Source organism: Trachinotus anak, unplaced genomic scaffold (assembly GCF_046630095.1).
Source record: "Trachinotus anak isolate AG129_WGS33_773 ecotype Australia unplaced genomic scaffold, CSIRO_AGI_Tana_v1 ptg000008l, whole genome shotgun sequence".
Classification (NCBI taxonomy): domain Eukaryota; kingdom Metazoa; phylum Chordata; class Actinopteri; order Carangiformes; family Carangidae; genus Trachinotus; species Trachinotus anak.
In genome coordinates, this window is record NW_027273859.1 from 17266483 (window position 1) to 17284287 (window position 17805).

The 17805-nt window shown below is 40.4% G+C and overlaps 1 protein-coding gene across 10 annotated transcripts in view; it reads left to right on the forward strand.

Annotated features, from left to right (window-relative positions):
- Nucleotides 1-1250: 1250 nt before the first annotated feature.
- The window catches only part of trim36 (tripartite motif containing 36), a 31546-nt gene continuing 14991 nt past the window's right edge, over nucleotides 1251-17805 (forward strand). Inside the window, exons 1-6 of one of the 10 annotated variants that reach the window (XM_071483157.1) lie at nucleotides 1253-1556; nucleotides 6555-6801; nucleotides 10394-10456; nucleotides 13764-14110; nucleotides 14703-14849; nucleotides 16302-16397. In XM_071483157.1, the coding sequence (XP_071339258.1) occupies nucleotides 1494-1556; nucleotides 6555-6801; nucleotides 10394-10456; nucleotides 13764-14110; nucleotides 14703-14849; nucleotides 16302-16397 (963 nt within the window). In that variant the 5' untranslated portion in view covers nucleotides 1253-1493. Of the gene's footprint in view, nucleotides 1557-5331; nucleotides 5592-5990; nucleotides 6231-6554; nucleotides 6802-10393; nucleotides 10457-13763; nucleotides 14111-14702; nucleotides 14850-16301; nucleotides 16398-17805 lie in introns of those variants that run through there. The other 9 variants (XM_071483159.1, XM_071483161.1, XM_071483156.1 and 6 more) reach the window with 9 other exon arrangements.

Below are 17805 nucleotides of genomic sequence, written 5' to 3' on the forward strand. Positions count from 1 at the left end.
CAGTTCCCAGTAATTTCAAAGTAACATTTCTGTAGGCCATTTGAAGGAAAACTGAATTTTATATTTTCAGTGATTTACATGTATACACCAATTTTCAATGAAAAACACAAAATCCAGATGAAAAAAAAAACTCTTTACATGTGAATAGACTGTATTTTAGTCTTTCTTTCATTTTTGTGGTATAGCCTAGTTTGTGTGTGTGAACAGTGAAACAATATTTTTACAACCTTGAGCTCTTGCATAATAACATTTTGAATGATTGTCACTAGAGATTTGTACATTTTTACAGGCGCCCGTGCCATTTTTCTTTTATTTTTGGGTTCTGGCAGCTTTAAACGTCTAAACTGACAAAATGAGAAGTCAGACAAAAAAACATGCATGAGAGGTAAGGGTAGCATAAAAGGGAGGGTTAAAATTTAGAGATGGCACCAGCTTTCCCTAAATGAGACCATGTTGTTCCACTGAAGTCAGTGAACAGTGATCACCTCAGTGGTCGGGAGCTTTTGGGAACACTGCTGGTTGGTAGATGAGTTATTAGCACCGTCCCCCCCCCCACCCCCCACCACCACCACATGCTCAATGGGGTGGAATATATCTGCATGAAGCCATGAGGCCATCTGGTGACGCGGAACAAGTGGCAGTGCCAGAAAAAAATTAAAAACACGAACTTAATCCGGCCTCACACAGTCGCCTCACATTCCGGCTCAGGGCTCTTTGAGTCTGTCACATTCATGGGGCGTCGGGCAGAGGCAGCTCCTCCCCAAACCCTCCAAACAACAGAAGACAAACCACTTAGAGACGGCAGACCCGCAGCCACAGATCTGGGTCGCAGTGAGGTGATATCAGTCCATTTAAAGCAACATATGCACATGTGAGTGCGCTGCCAGCCATGCGTAAATTCCCAACTTGACTGAATGCAGCACTAATAGATTTAAGACCCCCCCGCCGCCACGCCCCTTTAATCTCCGGACTCAGATTATTATGATCATTTCTAGTGACTGATGGATAAGCGGGAGTCATTCTCTGCGGGTTGATAAGTGACAGATCAGGCGGATACAAAGGGCTCTGTGAGTCGAGACGTCGGCGCTGAGGGATGATGTAGAGAGGGAAGGAGGGAGATGGTACAGTAGGTACTGGGGAGGCGAGGGCGGGGTTTCTCCTTCAAGATGAGGCAAACTAAAATAAAATTGGCTTCTCGTTGCGGGCGCATGTACTTTAGACTCTATACGGACAAACATAAGCCTGTACAGAGGGAGGGAGGGGGGAGGATGGTGATGAGGATGCGGACAGAGGAGCGGCTCTTCTCTTTTCATGTCATCTCACCTCTCTCTCTGTGAAGCTGTGAAGCTTGTGATCCAACTGTTTCTTTAAGCCGCAGCTGCCGCTTGTGTGTCTTTCTGCATTTTCATATTTCTGTGCGCCTTGACCGCTCTGTGTACCTCACTGTAGTATATCTATCATCATCATCATCATCATCATCATCATCTGTAACCATGTCGGACTCTGAGGACATGACGGAGTTCGCCAGCATCGTGGAGCGGATCGAGCGGGGAGAGGTGAGTCTCATCCGGATGATTTACGGTTCTTCTGACAGCAGCGGTCTGTCTGTCAACATGCTCCGACAGCAGCAGCGCCGGGCCGGCCTGCAGGGCTGACAGAGGACGGGGAGGGATGCTGACTAACCCAGACCTCTGTCTATTCTGTTCTATTAGGACCAACATTCAACTATTCATTGATATCACATTCTAGGTGGCCTATTATAGCATATAATATTATACACTATCTACTATCTACACTCTATGCTGATGTTGTAGCATGATCAGAATTAACAGATTATCTTCTCTTCTATTCATTGAATTGCCCATGGTTAGGTCCACACCTTTTCTGTTTCTCTAACATCATTTCAAGTGTCTGCCTCTGCTGCTGTAATCTTATTGATACAAAACCTATTCAGTTCAAATCAATCCTATTAACCATTTATATATTATATCATATTGTAATATGAAATAATGATATACTTCCATATATTCTATGCTTTATTCAAACATTGTATTTATAGTGATAGACTTACTTTTGCTCAAGACCCACGCATGCTATTCTATTCGATTCTATTGTATTCCATTGTATTCTATTCTATTCTATCCCTGTAAAATATGTCAAGTGTGTGCCAGTGCTACATTAACCATGTTAATGCCAACACTTTGCATTTCAAAAGTATGAATATAATCTTATATTTTGTTATATTATTTTGCATTATATTATTAAGAACTGACATATCCCAATAACTCTATTCTGATAATGTAAGGTTTTTTTTATTTCTATCTAACCTATAGATAGCCTAACACGTTCTCTATTCTGTGTCAAGGCTTTGTGGCTTTAAGGCACAGGCTTCTTTTCTATTCTTAGGAAAAGAAGAAAAAAAATGCGAACATAAAGAGTTTAATTAGAGGCTTCAGTTGCTGAGTGTGTTGGTAGTTAGATAGTGCTGCAGGCAGATCACAGTCTCTTGTCAATATGGGACACTTGGCAGCAGCTGTGTGGTGAGGCAGGCCACCGGGTTACTGAGGTGTGTATATGTGTCTGCATGGGGGGGGGGGGTCTTTACCCTTTTCACCCATTTCAGACTGACAGAATGTGTTGAAATGCACCTCCCCATGCTCACACAGTCTCTGACAGTCATCCATGCATGCATGAGCTCTGTGTGTGTGTGTGTGTGTGTGTATGTGCTTTATATGTCTGATGAAAAAAAGCAGATTGTACACCCGACTGACTTACTGGCCTGCTACAGTTGCTGAATTCAGTGATATTTAAAAATTTAATTAGGCCTGTCTGGCACAATGGGCAACAAGGTTTATTCATATCTCTGTAGTGTCACAATGATCACAGTGAATAAGATAAATGAAGATACCTATAAATATAAACACAACGTACAACAATGGTTCTATTGTTAGGTATTGATTGTTGGGTCTCTTTCTGTAGGTTACAGTATCAAAATACATAACAGCACAGCAAGAGGCTGTACAGACATAATGTACCCTTGAGTGTCTTTGTGTTGTCATTTTCAGCATGCTAAAAAGTGAGGATGTGTCACTAAATTCCTAATGGCTGTGTGAAGCAGTAAAATATATTTAATTATCTTGTTAAGTATTAAAGTTTGTCAAATGAACAGTAAGTGATTGTCTTTAAGGCTTTGTTGTATGCCCAGAAAATACACATACAGGCAGTAGTGAAAATTTTAAACCTTTTGCTCTGAGAATGAAAATAGATCAAACACTGAAAATGATGCAGACTTTTTTTGGAGACATCAGGATGTTTTAGCGAGCAGACAAGTGCTTATCCCTTTCCCTGTGTTTCAACTCCCATGGGTCCTTTAGGTCCCTGCAGGCTGCAGCCACAGAATATTCAAGTGAAATGTTTTGCTGTTGAAAAGCTGTGGCAGAAAGTAGATATAGAAGAAAAGACATAGAAATCTAGAAATGGGGCCTGTGTAGCCTCCTGAAACTGCCTATAATGTTTGCTGCCAACAAATGCTGTTGAAAAGTGAATGGATGCCTGCAGTGCCCTCAGTGACTGTGCACATTTTGGCCAGTAGACCTAGATTAATTCAAATACTTCATCCACTTCATTCTGTGCTGCTGCACAAAGCTGTCCATGCTACATTTTATTTCCTAAATAAATTGCATCAGCTCCCACCCAAAACTCACAAAAGACGTTTCATGGTCCATTTGGTTCTCAAACCAAAACATTGTTAAAATGACCTCTTAGGGGGGCCCGATGGACTAAAAGATGAACTGCAGACCTGACCAGTAGCCACTGCACCAAGCGATTAGTAGAGAATAAATCTCTTGAAATAATGGAATGGACTCTGACATTAGTGGAGACTATAAAGAAGACTACAACAGAAGTTATAGCTTTCATTGGCCCCTTTTATAGAGTATAGAAACCTTACGTTGGAGTTGGACACAGTAGCCTACTATCAGACCACAGACTGAATTAACCTATTTCACATAAGCACGAAGCAAGATTGTGTGTGGAACTTGACTTTTTTTTTTTTAAGGTACTTACAGACTCTTCAGTTGCCATTTTTCTCTGCAGAATAACTGGATAATGGAGTGTAGGTCATTCACACTGCCAACCTGCTGCATTATAAAACAGATACTTCTCACATGTTATTTTTGCTGCTACATGTGCTATAACGGTAGTTCATGCTGCAAACACTGCTATCTGCAGACACAAGACACTTAACCTATACTGCCCAACTCCGTTTTTCATTGTAGCTCCATTGTCTCCTCATTTTATTTGCATCAATCTTTGTTTCAGTCCACTCATGCTTTATTTTGTGTATAACAGATGCTTATGATGTTTACAGTATTGTAGTTTTTGCCCATGCTGGCTGTGTGGCATTATGCATGGCAGTGTTGATCAGTCCACTTTGGTCCAAATATTGGATCAACTGCAGCGTATTTTTGTGCAGACGTTCATGGTTCCCAGAGGATGACTCCTACTGACGTTTGCAATCCCCTGCTTTTACCTTTAGTGGCAACAGGAGGTTGACATTTTTTGGTGAGGATGGAAATATCTGCTGTATCTGCTCTATAACTACTGGATGGGTTGTGGTGAGATTTGTTACAGATATTCATGGTCCTTAGATAATGACTGGGGATCCCCTGACTGCTCTGTCAAGTATCAACAACAGGTCAGTGTTATTCAGTCAAACAACTTCATATCTGCTAGTTGAATTAGTGCAAAATTTGGTTCAGACATTTGCCTCAGGATGAAAAGCAATGAGCTTATTGCTCCCCTGACTTTTCCTCTATTTCCACCAGCAGGTTGACATTTTCGGCTCAGTGTGAAATATCTCAACAATTATCAGATGGATTAGGACATTTTGAACAGACGTTCATGTTTCCCAGAGGATGTTGCATGCTGACTTTGGTGATTCCTTGATTTTCAACTCTGCTTTATTTATAACCGAATGCTGTGCATTCCCACAACCCTCCTGTGTTTTCTGTTTAGTAAATGTTAGCCTATCATACTAACACTTAACTAAAACGATGAGCATGGTCATAATCTGCCAAAAATCTGCATGCAAATGTGAACATTTAGCCCAAATTACACAATAAAGCACAATAAAGTTGAGCTCTTTGATCTCACTGATTGCTGATTTAACAACACTGGCTTTCACCTGTGACTGACAAATGCAACTAGCTGGATTAATGACTTAAATCAAGTTAATGTGGAAAACATGGAGTCAGAAATAGTTCCTGTGGAGATTCACCCCCCTCCCTCCCTCTCTCTCTCCCCACCCCCTGCGTGGGTCCGCCTGCCCGCTCCCTGCAGCAGTGAATTGGCTGCTGATTCACCACAGCGCTGCCTCTCTGCGCAGCGTCACTGCGTTTAAACTCACCCAGCCGGCCGCTGTCGGCATCTCTCGCTCGCCGCTCAGAAGTCGGTTCTTAGGCGGAACAAAAAAAACGCCGGTTAAGGTGTTTTTTTATTTTATTTTTTAATTTACTCCAGCACACACACACACAGGCTACACTTTCTCCCTCATCATGTCTGCAGAGATGCGGCGCAGCAGCACAACTGCGGTAAGTGGCCGAGGATAAACAAAACCTCTGCGACTCGTCGTTGTTCAACAGCCTGTAAGAGGCCGAAAAAGTTAACCACAGTTAGTAGAGCTGTAAACTGCTGCTAGTTAATGTTTGTTCTGCACTGTTGGCGAGTCATTGTTTCATTTTTTTTTCTTTGAACAAGCTTTGGGAATGAGCCGCTGGCGTCTTTCTGTTTAAACTTCCTCTATGCTTCTGGGTATTGTCTCTAACACGCGTGGAGGCGTTTTTCCCCTTTCAATGTTTGTGCAAGCGGAGGGAGGACAGACTTCATTATGCTGTTCTATCACCACCTGAAAGAAATGAGCTGATCGGTCCTTAAATAGGGGAGGAAAGTTTGAATTTGGATATGGGGGGGAGGGGGGGGGGGGCTGGAGCTTGTAGAAATGTTTGTAATCGTGATTGAAATGTTAAAACGTGAGCTGCAGGAATCATGCGTTTTGCTGTTTGTCTATATTTAGCCGGGCTTAATCCTGTCTTATGTAATGTATCAGAAACATGGTAAAGACACCGTGGACTGCTTGTGATTGCGACCATCAGTGTCGCTTCAAAGTGAAGTTGAAGCTGTGCTCCGGCAGCGTAAAGAATGAATACTGGCCTGAATTTATCACCCAAAAGGCCAGTTCTTCCTTCTCAGTGACAAAGCAAATTATTGTTGTCACAGCTTGAAGTGACGGCGATAGGCCGATTTTAGCTGCATCTAAAAAAAAAAAAGGTCCTAATAATAGGTTGTTATCCTGACAATCAAAGAAAGCTGTGTCCTTGCTTCCAAACACTGAAGCTGTCATTTCTGTTTTTGTGTTCACCTTCTATTCTGTATTAAAGGATGACAGCAGTTGTGGTAGTGTCTCTAGCAAAAAAAAAAAAAAAAAAGCCTTAATGTGAAAGCACAGTTTAACAAGTGTCCATATGGCACCTCAGTAATCATATTTCCATCGCCAGGTCCCGATCAAGAACATCGAGAGGGAGCTGATCTGCCCGATCTGCAAGGAGCTCTTCACCCACCCGCTGATCCTGCCCTGCCAGCACAGCGTCTGCCACAAGTGTGTCAGAGAGCTGCTGATGCTGAACCATGAGGACTCTTTTGATGCCGGCTCGGAGTGTTCCCTGCCGGGCAGCCCCAGGTCCAGGGTGCCCTCCCCCTCCATGGAGAGGCTGGACAGACTTGTGAGATCAGGTGGGTCTCGGGGTAAGGAACCAAGAATATTTATTTTCCTCTGTAGACTGAATAAATGTGTTCTTCATAGGAGGACTTTCACTGTGTGCAGATTAGTGAAGGGAGCTGGATCTTGAATTTCTCCAAGGTTAAAGGCATTTCACAACAGTGTGTTGAGGCATTAGTAGGAACTGTGCTCATGCTGTTGTGGGGCAGGCCGGTCAGCCCGATTATCTGTGTTATGTGAGCTGATGGAAGCTCATAATAAGTCAATTACTGCATAAGAAATGCAAGTATCAAATGCATCTTGGGCCATTTGCGATTAGCTACCAAGGAAGGCAATACTAGTTTTGTGTCAGGAAAGCCAACTTCCTGTTTCATTGTCTTCCTCCCAATTCCCTCAACTTCAGTTTTTAGATCAGTTTTCATCTCTGCAGCTGCACTCCACAGGTGGCTAGATCCTGGGATATACCTCTATAAAGAAGAACAAAAGGTTTTAAAATATTTCTCAAATAAGGAAATGTATTCAAACAGAGCCTGAAGTGCACATTCGATTCCCTGGGTAGTGCCAATGTGAACAGGATTACATGAACCAATAAGCAAATATTTACCCAATGCAAATTTAAAGTTGCCAGTGAGTAGGGTTATGGAAACTGTGAGCAAGACAAAAAGCATTATTGTATGATATCTGGGCAGACATCACCCCTCCTCCCTCTCATGTCCTAGATAAACTAGAACAAACACAAAAATGATTTGATAATTTCACCTCTCAGCTATGATAATGTCAGTCATAACTTCTTGTTTTAATCCTGTCTGCTTTTACAGGCTTCATTAAAGAGACAGCAGAGGAACTTGACAAGCTGTAGTTTTGTCTACCCAGAGAAAAGAAATGTTAACAAGCTCTCTCAAGCCCTAATTGTCTTCACTGTCTGCCTCTAATGGCCCAGGGGCATCAAACATCCCCTTCAATCATGCAGGGACTCATGTATTCATTTGAAATGTTTTAGGAACAGAAAGAAGAGTAGCTAGCAACTTTTAATCAGATATACAGGCATGTTTGTGTATTTTTATGTATACATGAGTGAACAAAGCACATCCGTAAGCTCCTTTTTAAGGCATTTTAAACTCTCAAATCCAAGCTGAGCTGGAGGAAGGGAAAGCTGTGGGTTGTCACATCATTTTGAAGTTTTCTGCTAAACATGTGGCACTGCTGCAGCCAACCTTTAGTTGTAAATGTCTAAATCTTGAAAACAGCATGGTGGGAGCTCTGGGGCTCAGGCCATTTCCATAAAGATGTTGTCTCATTTGTACTCTTGTCCACTCTTCTTGACGAGATCAGAGTTGCGTGCGACTTCCATACTGCGTACTAATTCTAAGCAGGTTTTGCTTATGTACTGAAAAAGTGAGTAAATTAAGTAAAGTCAAAACTGTCAGTATGCATACTAAAAAGAAAGTTTTTTTAGTTTACTGTTTGTGTATACACACACTGCATTGCACAAAAACAGGAGCTACTTTACATAGACAGCTATGTATAACATTTTATGTCAGTATATGAATTAATAAACTTTTTTTTTTTTTAAACTTACAAAGTGCAAAAGCAGTGTGTTATCACAACTGGTATATAGTCCTGTTCATGCTGTATATGGTTAGTATGTAGTTTGGAATTGGGACACTATATCGCTGACATTTAAATGTATTATTTGTGACTTTAAATGCATCTTTAGGTTTGGTGTTGATAATAAACACTTCTGTATGTTCAGTGGCTGAGTCTCAAATCCATACTGCACACATGCTCTAAGCAGGGTTTCAGTATGTGGTGTGTTCATACTGGGAAAGTGACAAAATAAAGTATACTCACAGCAGTCTGTATGCATACTAAAACACAGTAAGTGATTTGGTGCTACCTGGTATCCATTAAACTAAGATGCCAAGTAACCTTAAAGCAAGACTGAGAATCTAAACCAGAAGACCAGAACTAAACGGACCCAGAGTACACCGAGGTGAACAGCTTTTTGGGAGTTATTCAGCCATGGTTCAGAACCACTGAGTCTGGGCTCTCAAACACAGCCTCCCTCATTCAGACTCACCCCCTCCTTCAACCTGAATGAGTTCATTCTTCACTGGCAGGACTGCATCTGTTGACGCAGGAATAATCAAATCCTGCTTTTGAGTAAACAAATCTCACGGCAGTTTGTGCACAAAGGGCAACTCTTGTGTCAGTGCCATTTCAATATTCTCATCCTGACTTAGTGTAAATTGATGCACCCTTTGTCATTTAAAGTTTAACATAAACTTGATTTTATTAGTGTCTCAAATGAAGAAACGTTAAGCTGAGTCTGTTAACATGAACCATTAACGGATCATGTACAACTGGAATTCCCTTGAGGATTATTCAGGTTGTTCCTGCGTTTAAGTGCATTTAATCAGCAGATTACAGAACACAAATAATCAGTGTGTTTAGGAATATTTAAGAAACCTTTAAAGGCGTTATGAGCTTTACCTCCAAAACAGAACACCAGTTATTCTGCAGAACGCCTTCAACACTGCGAGATCAGATCATTGGTAGTCATGGTGACAGAACCTGCCTGTAAGGAATGAATGAGGGATTAGGTGAAGGGAGAGACAGAAAAGACTTAAGGCTATATTTATCAGTGTGCAGCTTGAACAAGGCTTGCTGTGCTTGGGCAGGGGAAGGCGTTTACTAAAACTCCATCAGTTTTTCACCTCCATCTTATTTTATGTTATTGGGGTTCAAACAGAGTGTGAGGCCTTTATGATCAGTTAACTCTTGACAAGTGCACTTCTAAGTTGGTGTAAGTGCTCATAATGGAATAGTTTGACATGTTGGGAAATATGTAAAGGAGACTTAAATATGCATTTTAATGGCTGCATCTAGGATATCATGATTAAAGACTGAGGCTAAAGCTGCATGCTCAAGGTGAGGTGTTTAATGAAAGGTTAATTTAATCTGTAAACAAACTGAACTGTAAAAGGCTGGTAGTAGTGTAGTAATGCTGGTAGGATGTTTTCACCTTGGAAAAGAACCAAGCTAGCTGTTCCCAGTCTTAATGCTAATTAACTGGCAGAATAAAGCTAACCATCTCCTGGGTCTAGCTTCATATTTACTGTACAGACATGAGATTTCTTCTCGTCTAACTCTCAGCAAGAAGGCAAACTACATGTGCTACCCAACATGCCAAACTGTTCTTTCAGTGCAAATTGTGGATCATAGATGTCTTGACAAGTACACTTATATCACAGTTAAATCATTTTTCTGAAACAGTCCCAGTCCTGAAAAGCTGATTATATTCTGTTTTTAAGTTGCAGGGCTTTGTACTCACATGGAGACCATGTATGTTAATAAGTGCACAAATCAAGAGTTAATTTTACTTTAATAACTGTGTATTTCAAACGCTCTGTTTTGTATTTCACTCTGAACTGCATTACCACATTTTTTTTAAAAACCAAGTTCTTTTTTATTCTTTTTGTTTTACTTTTAAGTTGGCTTTGTTTCTCCAATGTCATGATGTTTTAAAAATTAACTGGTTCCACACCTCACTTCACATTATGTATTGTTTCATTTTTCTCATTGGTCTCACCTCACTTCTCTGTTCATTGCTTGCAGCCACAGTGCGAAGGTCGTTTGGAAGTCGAGGTAGACGCGGGCTCCGTGTTTTGAGTAGCTGTAGTGAGTACAGTGTTACTAGAACCCCTGTTAAACCCTAGTTTGGTTCTACTCTTTTCCTCTATGTAGTCTACCTTAGCTCTGTCAACACAACCATCCAAACTCACACCACTCCTTAGGTATAAAATAGATTTTTGCTGTAGTTACCGCATTTAATGTTGAAAAGCATGCTATTAATTCTTTGTGAGACACTAGGTAATAATAATTGAAATTTAAAGTCATATGCCCCTTTTTAAAAATGTCCACTGAGCATAAAAGTAAGCTGATTTTAAAAAAAAAAAAAAAAGGTAGCAAGAGGAGGCAAAATGCTTCAGGTAAAATTTTCAAACCTTGGAATTTAATTAATTTTCTTAGTAGGTTAAGAAAGACAGGGCAACAGTGAAAACCTTAAAGCGATGAGTCAGCATACAAGGAGGGCAACAAAAAGGAGTGGAGTAAAGTAGGAGAGACGAGAATCGAAGGGAGGTAGCGTAAAGGGGGGTTGGCAAGTGACAAAAAGAAATTAAAAGGAGCCAAGACTGAAATTGGTGAGAAGGGGGTGAGGATGTTGCCTAGGAGTTGAAGTGGGACAGGAATTTGTGTGTGTTTGTGTGTGTCCTGACACCCTGGTGTGTGTGTATCTGTGTACACTAGCTAAGCTTTGCATTCATTTTGTAAAACATGAAAGAACAGTAAAGCTGCTTTATTGCGATGTAGAACTGTAGGTGTGTGTTGTTTCTGAGTTAAACACACACTCATAATGAGGGAAAACCTGTAATATGTTTGGGCTTGCTAAGATTCTTAACTGACTTTCTGACTGATATCTGTGCCTTTAGGGTACTGTTTATGCTTCACTTGACAATCATAACTGTTTGAGAAACAGATTGTAAGAACGCAGACCTGTTTCAGCTTACCTCTAATCATTTTAGTCAAGATGAATTAGAACATGTCAGATTGCCGTCCAAGTAAAACAATCCTGAATACCATTTTGTTTTTGGTTTGATTAGGGCAGCTAATGCAGTAATTTGACATGCTCAGTGGATGTTTTTAAGAAAAAATGTCTATCTTCTGTGTTTAAAGCACAGGGGAGAATTATGTCTCAAGAAACTGCCTCTCGATACAGATAATCGAAGCTACCTGGAAATTCAACCAAAAAGCAGCAAATAATGACATAAGACGTGGTGTCATCAATAACAATATAATCTTGAATGAAAAAAAAAAAGCAGGAGAAATAAGAAGTAAAGTGATTTCTTTTTCTTTAGCCTTTCAGGGACTGGATTAACATTGGCTTCAAATTTTATATTTGCATAAGAAATGAGGAAACATTTCCTGGATTTCCCCATTTATTCAATTTCTATACAAATTACAGTCATATAAATGTTTGGATAATAAAATAACATTCAACAAGCCTAAACAAACAGGACTCAGAACAGACCAGACAGACTGGAACATAAAAATACTACTGCATCAGTTCAGGCATCAAACTGTGTCTGAGAAAAGACAAGCCCTTTTTGCTCAATAAGACTGTAGCAGTGCTGCAGTGACTCGTCACTTTCTGCCTTCGACTCTACCTCCCTCCTGCAGATGCTCAAATCAACACACAAACACACGTACACCCTTTGCTGCAGGCGTCTCCTGTCTGCTTCTTGTTGGCTCACACCTGCTGCAACGTCCCAACGTGACACGCACACGAATAAAGACGTGTCCACACGGTACATATAGTTACTGTCTCTGCCAGACTTAATTCATGTAGTGACATCACATGTCTTAACAAGACCATGTCACCTTCATCACCATCATCAGACAGAAGTTTTTCATCATTACATCACAATACAATGTTAAATTCGCCTTTCTCACATGGTTGCAGGTAGGAAGGGCAGTCGATATGTGGCAAACAAAGCTCAGTAGTTCAGTTTGCTGTCAGATCAGGAAAATTTTGCCTCTTGGTGGTAAACTGTCCCTGCACTGTCACAGTCTTCGGTTCTGCTCATGTCAGTCGTTCACACGGCATGCACATGGCTACTCGTATCCCATAATTTATATGTTTGCTGTTCTGCCACTGCTTTTCCCTCAGCTGCACCTTTTTGTAACGTGCTGTTTTGAAATAGTTTTCCTGTATTTCGCTTACCTGAGGAGTGTTTGATTTAATTTTCAGGTCCTCGGAAACGGAGTGGAAAAACTGGTTTGCAAACTGAGATAAATCCAGCACTCCTCGCTTCCCCTGTCCCCCCAAAACGTGAAGCAATATTTTTATTTCTGCGTGTATTGAATTAAGTTTGCTGGCTTTCAGTGTGTGGTAACAGTGTTTTACAGACCCTGCTTGTGTCTGTGATGTGACCTTGTGTAACAGATCCTTTGTTTCCACCTCATGTTACTGTGTTGCTGCCTTGTTATGATGCTGCTGCATCAGTAACAAGCACAATATTGTGAGAAACTCTTGAAAGCAGTTCTGCTTTAAGAGATTTGTCATGCGAAAATAAGTGTTGTTGCATTGAACTGGACAGGTTATGATAAAGTTCAATTGCTGGGATTTTTTAAATTTAAAACTTAAGTTCTGTTTCACTTTGTAATTCAGTTGTATTGCTTGATTTTTTTATTTTTTTTAATTGTGGTTTGTCATATTTTTTTTTCTCATTGTCTCATTTATTTTTTTGAAAAAAAAAAAAAAAAAATTCCTTTTGTCCAGATCATTGTGAGCACTTAAAATACTCTTCCCTCCTGTGGAAAACATTGAATGACTTGCAGTGTTAAACTGATTTCTCATAAAGACAACGTATTCTCTATAAGCTCCAAGGATGCTATTCTCCCCATGACTATCCTGCATCTCATCACTCCTCAACCTGCCCCAGTAGTCTTGCACTGTCTCTTGCTGGACTTTTTTCCCCTATGTGACAACTACTCAATTATATTGCCTGTATTGGTGTTTTGCTCCATACATCCATGTCACTATTGAGTAGTGGTCAGTGTGGAAATAAACCACAAGGGAGACATGCTGAGGCCCTGTTTGTGAAGACTTGATATTTCCATACGGGGTATCAAAGGGATTTTTGTCTTAAGATCATACTTGGAAAGTCAGTGCTGATGATGTAATGCTGCTTTTGTGAAACTCGGCCCAGAATCTGTTGAACACAAATGGGGCCGCACATTTTTCATAGCCCCAATTTGATTCTCTTGGAAACAATTCCTTGGCTGTAATTTTAAAGTCAAAGAACATTGTTGTTCAAAATGTCAAAATGGAGCCTCAGACAAGACTGGAAACTGGGTGACCCAAGGCCAGGAATCTATAATACACACTTTCTTATCTCATTTTTCCTCCTTTGCCCTCCTCCAGGCTCTATTTCGTCCCCAGGGTGGCGCAGAGGGTCTGTGACTCCTAGGGTCACCACCATCCCATGCCCAGGCTGCCAGCATGACATTGACCTTGGCGAGCGTGGCATCAGTATGCTATTCCGTAACTTCACCCTGGAGAGCATTGTTGAGCGCTACCGCCAGGCTGCCCGTGCTGCCGTGGCAATCATGTGTAACATCTGCAAGCCTCCACAGCAGCAGGAGGCCACGAAGAGCTGTATGGACTGCAAGGCTAGCTATTGTAACGAGTGCTTCAAGTTGCACCACCCATGGGGCACCCCCAAAGCTCAGCATGAGTATGTTGGTCCCACAACAAACTTTAGGCCCAAGGCAAGTGTCATCACTGGTCATCTTTTTCAGTATTTGTCTGCAATTTCCTGAAGACCCAAGGGTCCCCAAACTATATTCATGCAGTTGGACTATGAACATTCTCAGGTGATAAGTTGTCACATGAGTCAAACATAAACATTAACAAGTATAGATTTGTATTTTAAAAGGCTGAATGGATTAGAAATGTCTGATAAGGGTTCAGACGTTGAAGGTGAATGTAAACAGCTTGAAATCTGTCCCTGTCAAGTTATATTGATCATTAATTGCTGGCCAGCAATGTCTTTCTTACTTGAGTGGCCGTCCAACAGTCTGATTCACTGATCTTAGAACACTTAAATACTCAGATTAAAATCTGATGGGGATCTTGGGAGTAAAAAAGTCCTGATTTAAATTCTATTTTAAGACACTTCAGGAAATGGCTCACAGAGGGCTGTCTAGAAACTTTTTAAAGTATGGGTCATCTTCCTGTTTCACTTAGGCTAGTTTTTGATCACTTATGTGTAAAAGAACCACACATTAACCTGTGCTGTCAAATACTGCAGTTAAGTGGGTGTATGTGTAATTTAACTCCTTGTTTTGTTAAATATCCCAGGTGCTCATGTGTCCGGAGCACGAGATGGAGAAGGTGAACATGTACTGTGAGGTCTGCAGACGTCCTGTGTGTCACCTCTGCAAGCTGGGAGGATCCCACGCCAACCACAAAGTCACCTCCATGAGCAGTGCCTACAAGATCCTCAAGGTGCCACAATCAGACGCTGTTGCACTTTGAGAACAGATAGTTTGGCTACTGTGTGTGCTGGCTTTGTTATCTGTAATAACTAACACAATACTGGTTTATGATAGCAAGGATTAAATTGAGCTTGAATACAATGCCATTGTTAACTAAGGCCTGAAATAGTCATGGCCAAGCAAATAAGCTTTGCTACTTGAGATTATTCAAGTTTTAACACTGAAACTGCCAACAAACTGTTTACTGAATGAACCCCTCTAGGCAGATTGCTCCTCAGAAGTTCAGTTTAGTGTCATTTAATAACCTGAAACTGAGTAAAAGCCTTTTGAAGAGTTATATCTTCCCATTCAGTGGGATTAGTGTTGGGTCTTCGTTAATCTATTTAACAAAATCTTAGATGCAGGTTTTTTGTTGTGCTGCTGACTGCTCTCTGAATCTGTCATCTACTGCTGTAATATTAATGCCTGACCTGTACCTGTGCTGGCATGCACAGAGACTAGACTGGAGATATAAATCTCTTTGTTGGAAACTGAAACCCCCTTTTGGCTTACTGGGTTAAAACTAATTGGCCTTGCATGTGGTCATCAGATTTTTATGGTCATCAGTATAATTAATTTCAATCAGTCTGAGTGTTTGCTTTAGCTTATGTGCATTTTGATTGTGTTTTAGGACTATCTGGTTGCTCTAACAACACTAAGCAAAAACCCACTAAACCTTTTGACAGAAAAGGTTTAGGTGACATGTGTTGAATAGTAATTTAATCTTGTTGGCATGGGCGTGCCAGTTTAGACTTGGTGCTTGGTAGTTCAGCAAGTAGAGGCAGAATCTGTATGTAATTCAATCTGCAGGTCTGTGTTGACACAAACACTATGGTGCTTAAAATTTAATGAGACCATTTGTTCCCCATGATTTTGTGTGCACTGTATCTTCAAATTGTTGTAAGGTGTATCAGATGTCCTGACCAGTCCTGGAAACCTTTGCCATTTAGGAATTACTTTGGTTTCAGTTGCTCTGACAAACAGCAAAGCACTGTCATATCATCGTGATACTATCGTGAATGTTGTTTGACGTGCATCATCCACTGAAACAGGCTCTCATACTGCGTCATAGGGTCACACAGGACACTCTCCACGTGTCCAGAACTTCACATCCATCAGGGAATACTTCTGGTTGCAGCTGCACTCATGAATATTGTAAGATGAGACGAAAATGGTGTGAATCATGTCAGACCTAAAGCTTCGGAATGTGAGCACATAAGTTGCAAGTTGATAAAATCCCACCCTACTTTACAGTAGGACATATTTTAATGAAGTTTTGCATATGGCTTTGCAGTGTAATGGGCAGACGTCCCTTTAGTCACCATTTTGTATGCCATATCCTCTTTGTCCATGTGTACGTGTTTCTGGCCTGAAAGACCTTATGAAACCTGCTGTAAATACTGCTGATCTATTCTCTCACCAGGAGAAGCTGGCCAAGAGTATCCATTACCTCATCAGCAAAGAGGACCAGGTCAGGACTCAGATTACTGATCTTGAGGTGCTCATCAGTCAGACTGAGGTGAGAGAGCTGACTCATGCTGCTGCAACGCCAACATCCTTTATCCACTCCACTCCTACACTGCGCTACAGAGTTTTTACTTCATTTTCAAAATCTTTTTCTTCATTTATTGTCCTCTTATTCTTTTTTTTTATTCACCAAATTTATTCTATTTAAATGTTTTAATTCATTTCCACTTGCATTTTCTAATTTTAGACCCATCCTTTCAGATCTTCAACTTCCCCTCTCTCCTTCCTTTCAAAGAGAATTCACATTAATTGTATCAACATTTCTTAAAATCTTTCCTAATGCTGTTATAAAAATGGTAAATCACAACTCTTATCTCCCCTTTGAATATCATTGTTAGTTGTACAAAGCATGTGTGTTAATCTCTCTACATGGGTCTTTTCTTACAGAATACAAATATTTATAGAGCATTCTCAAAACCAGTCTGTTAAGCAGTGGAACAATTACATGTCTGTGTACGAATAAGGAAGGTCACTAAACAAACCATATGCAAACCACACAAACAAGGAAACACAGGATTTGCTGACTAGTTTCCCTCATGCATGTCTGGGTTTCAGCCTGTGAGCTTGTTCCCCCTTTTCTTTGATGCAGTTCTAAATGGATAGTGTTTAAATACGCCTATGCTTTCATGTTTGTAAGAGCATAGTGTGTTTGTCTAATTGAGACGATTGTTATGTTAGGGATACTCCTTGTTTTGTCAGTTCAAATGTTGTCTCTATACTGTGGTGTCCTAAAAAGTCAAAATGCTGTAACTACATATTTGATCTTTTATACCATGTAAGATTATTATACCATTAAAATGTGTTGTTTTGATGTTACATTTGCAGGAACATTTGGTAAAACTCAAACTGCTATGGCAGCTCTCCAGGTAGTTAAGGTTAACTGGAGTGCCATCAGAGCGTTAAAGCTCATTTACCAACTTTTTCCACCAATTTCCTGTAACTGAAAAGTACGTATCTTTAACTGATATTATTATATTGCAATAATGCAGCAGTGAAACGTAACCCTAATCAAGAAAAAAAAAAAAAACATCTGATAAACTAGTCCTAAAAGCTAGAGGTAACTAGCCTAACCAAAATTAGATGCACTTTCCATTATCGGAACATTGATTGTCCAATAGGATAATCGTTTGAAAAGCCAGTGTTACTGTGAGGTAATCCTTTAGGCTTCTTCTTAAGTATTAAATAATAATATTACCTACATCTACTCTAGAACTATTAGGTTCCACCTGTGTTTATTTAACTCAAACAAAGGCTTAAATACTATCGTAATGCTGAATGATTATAGTTGAATTAAGTAAAACTGTACCTTTACTGTTACTGTTTCCTCAATAGTCTTGTGAAGAGTAGAAAAACAAAGGCAATCATGATCCATCACACAGTTTAAAATTGTAAAAATAATG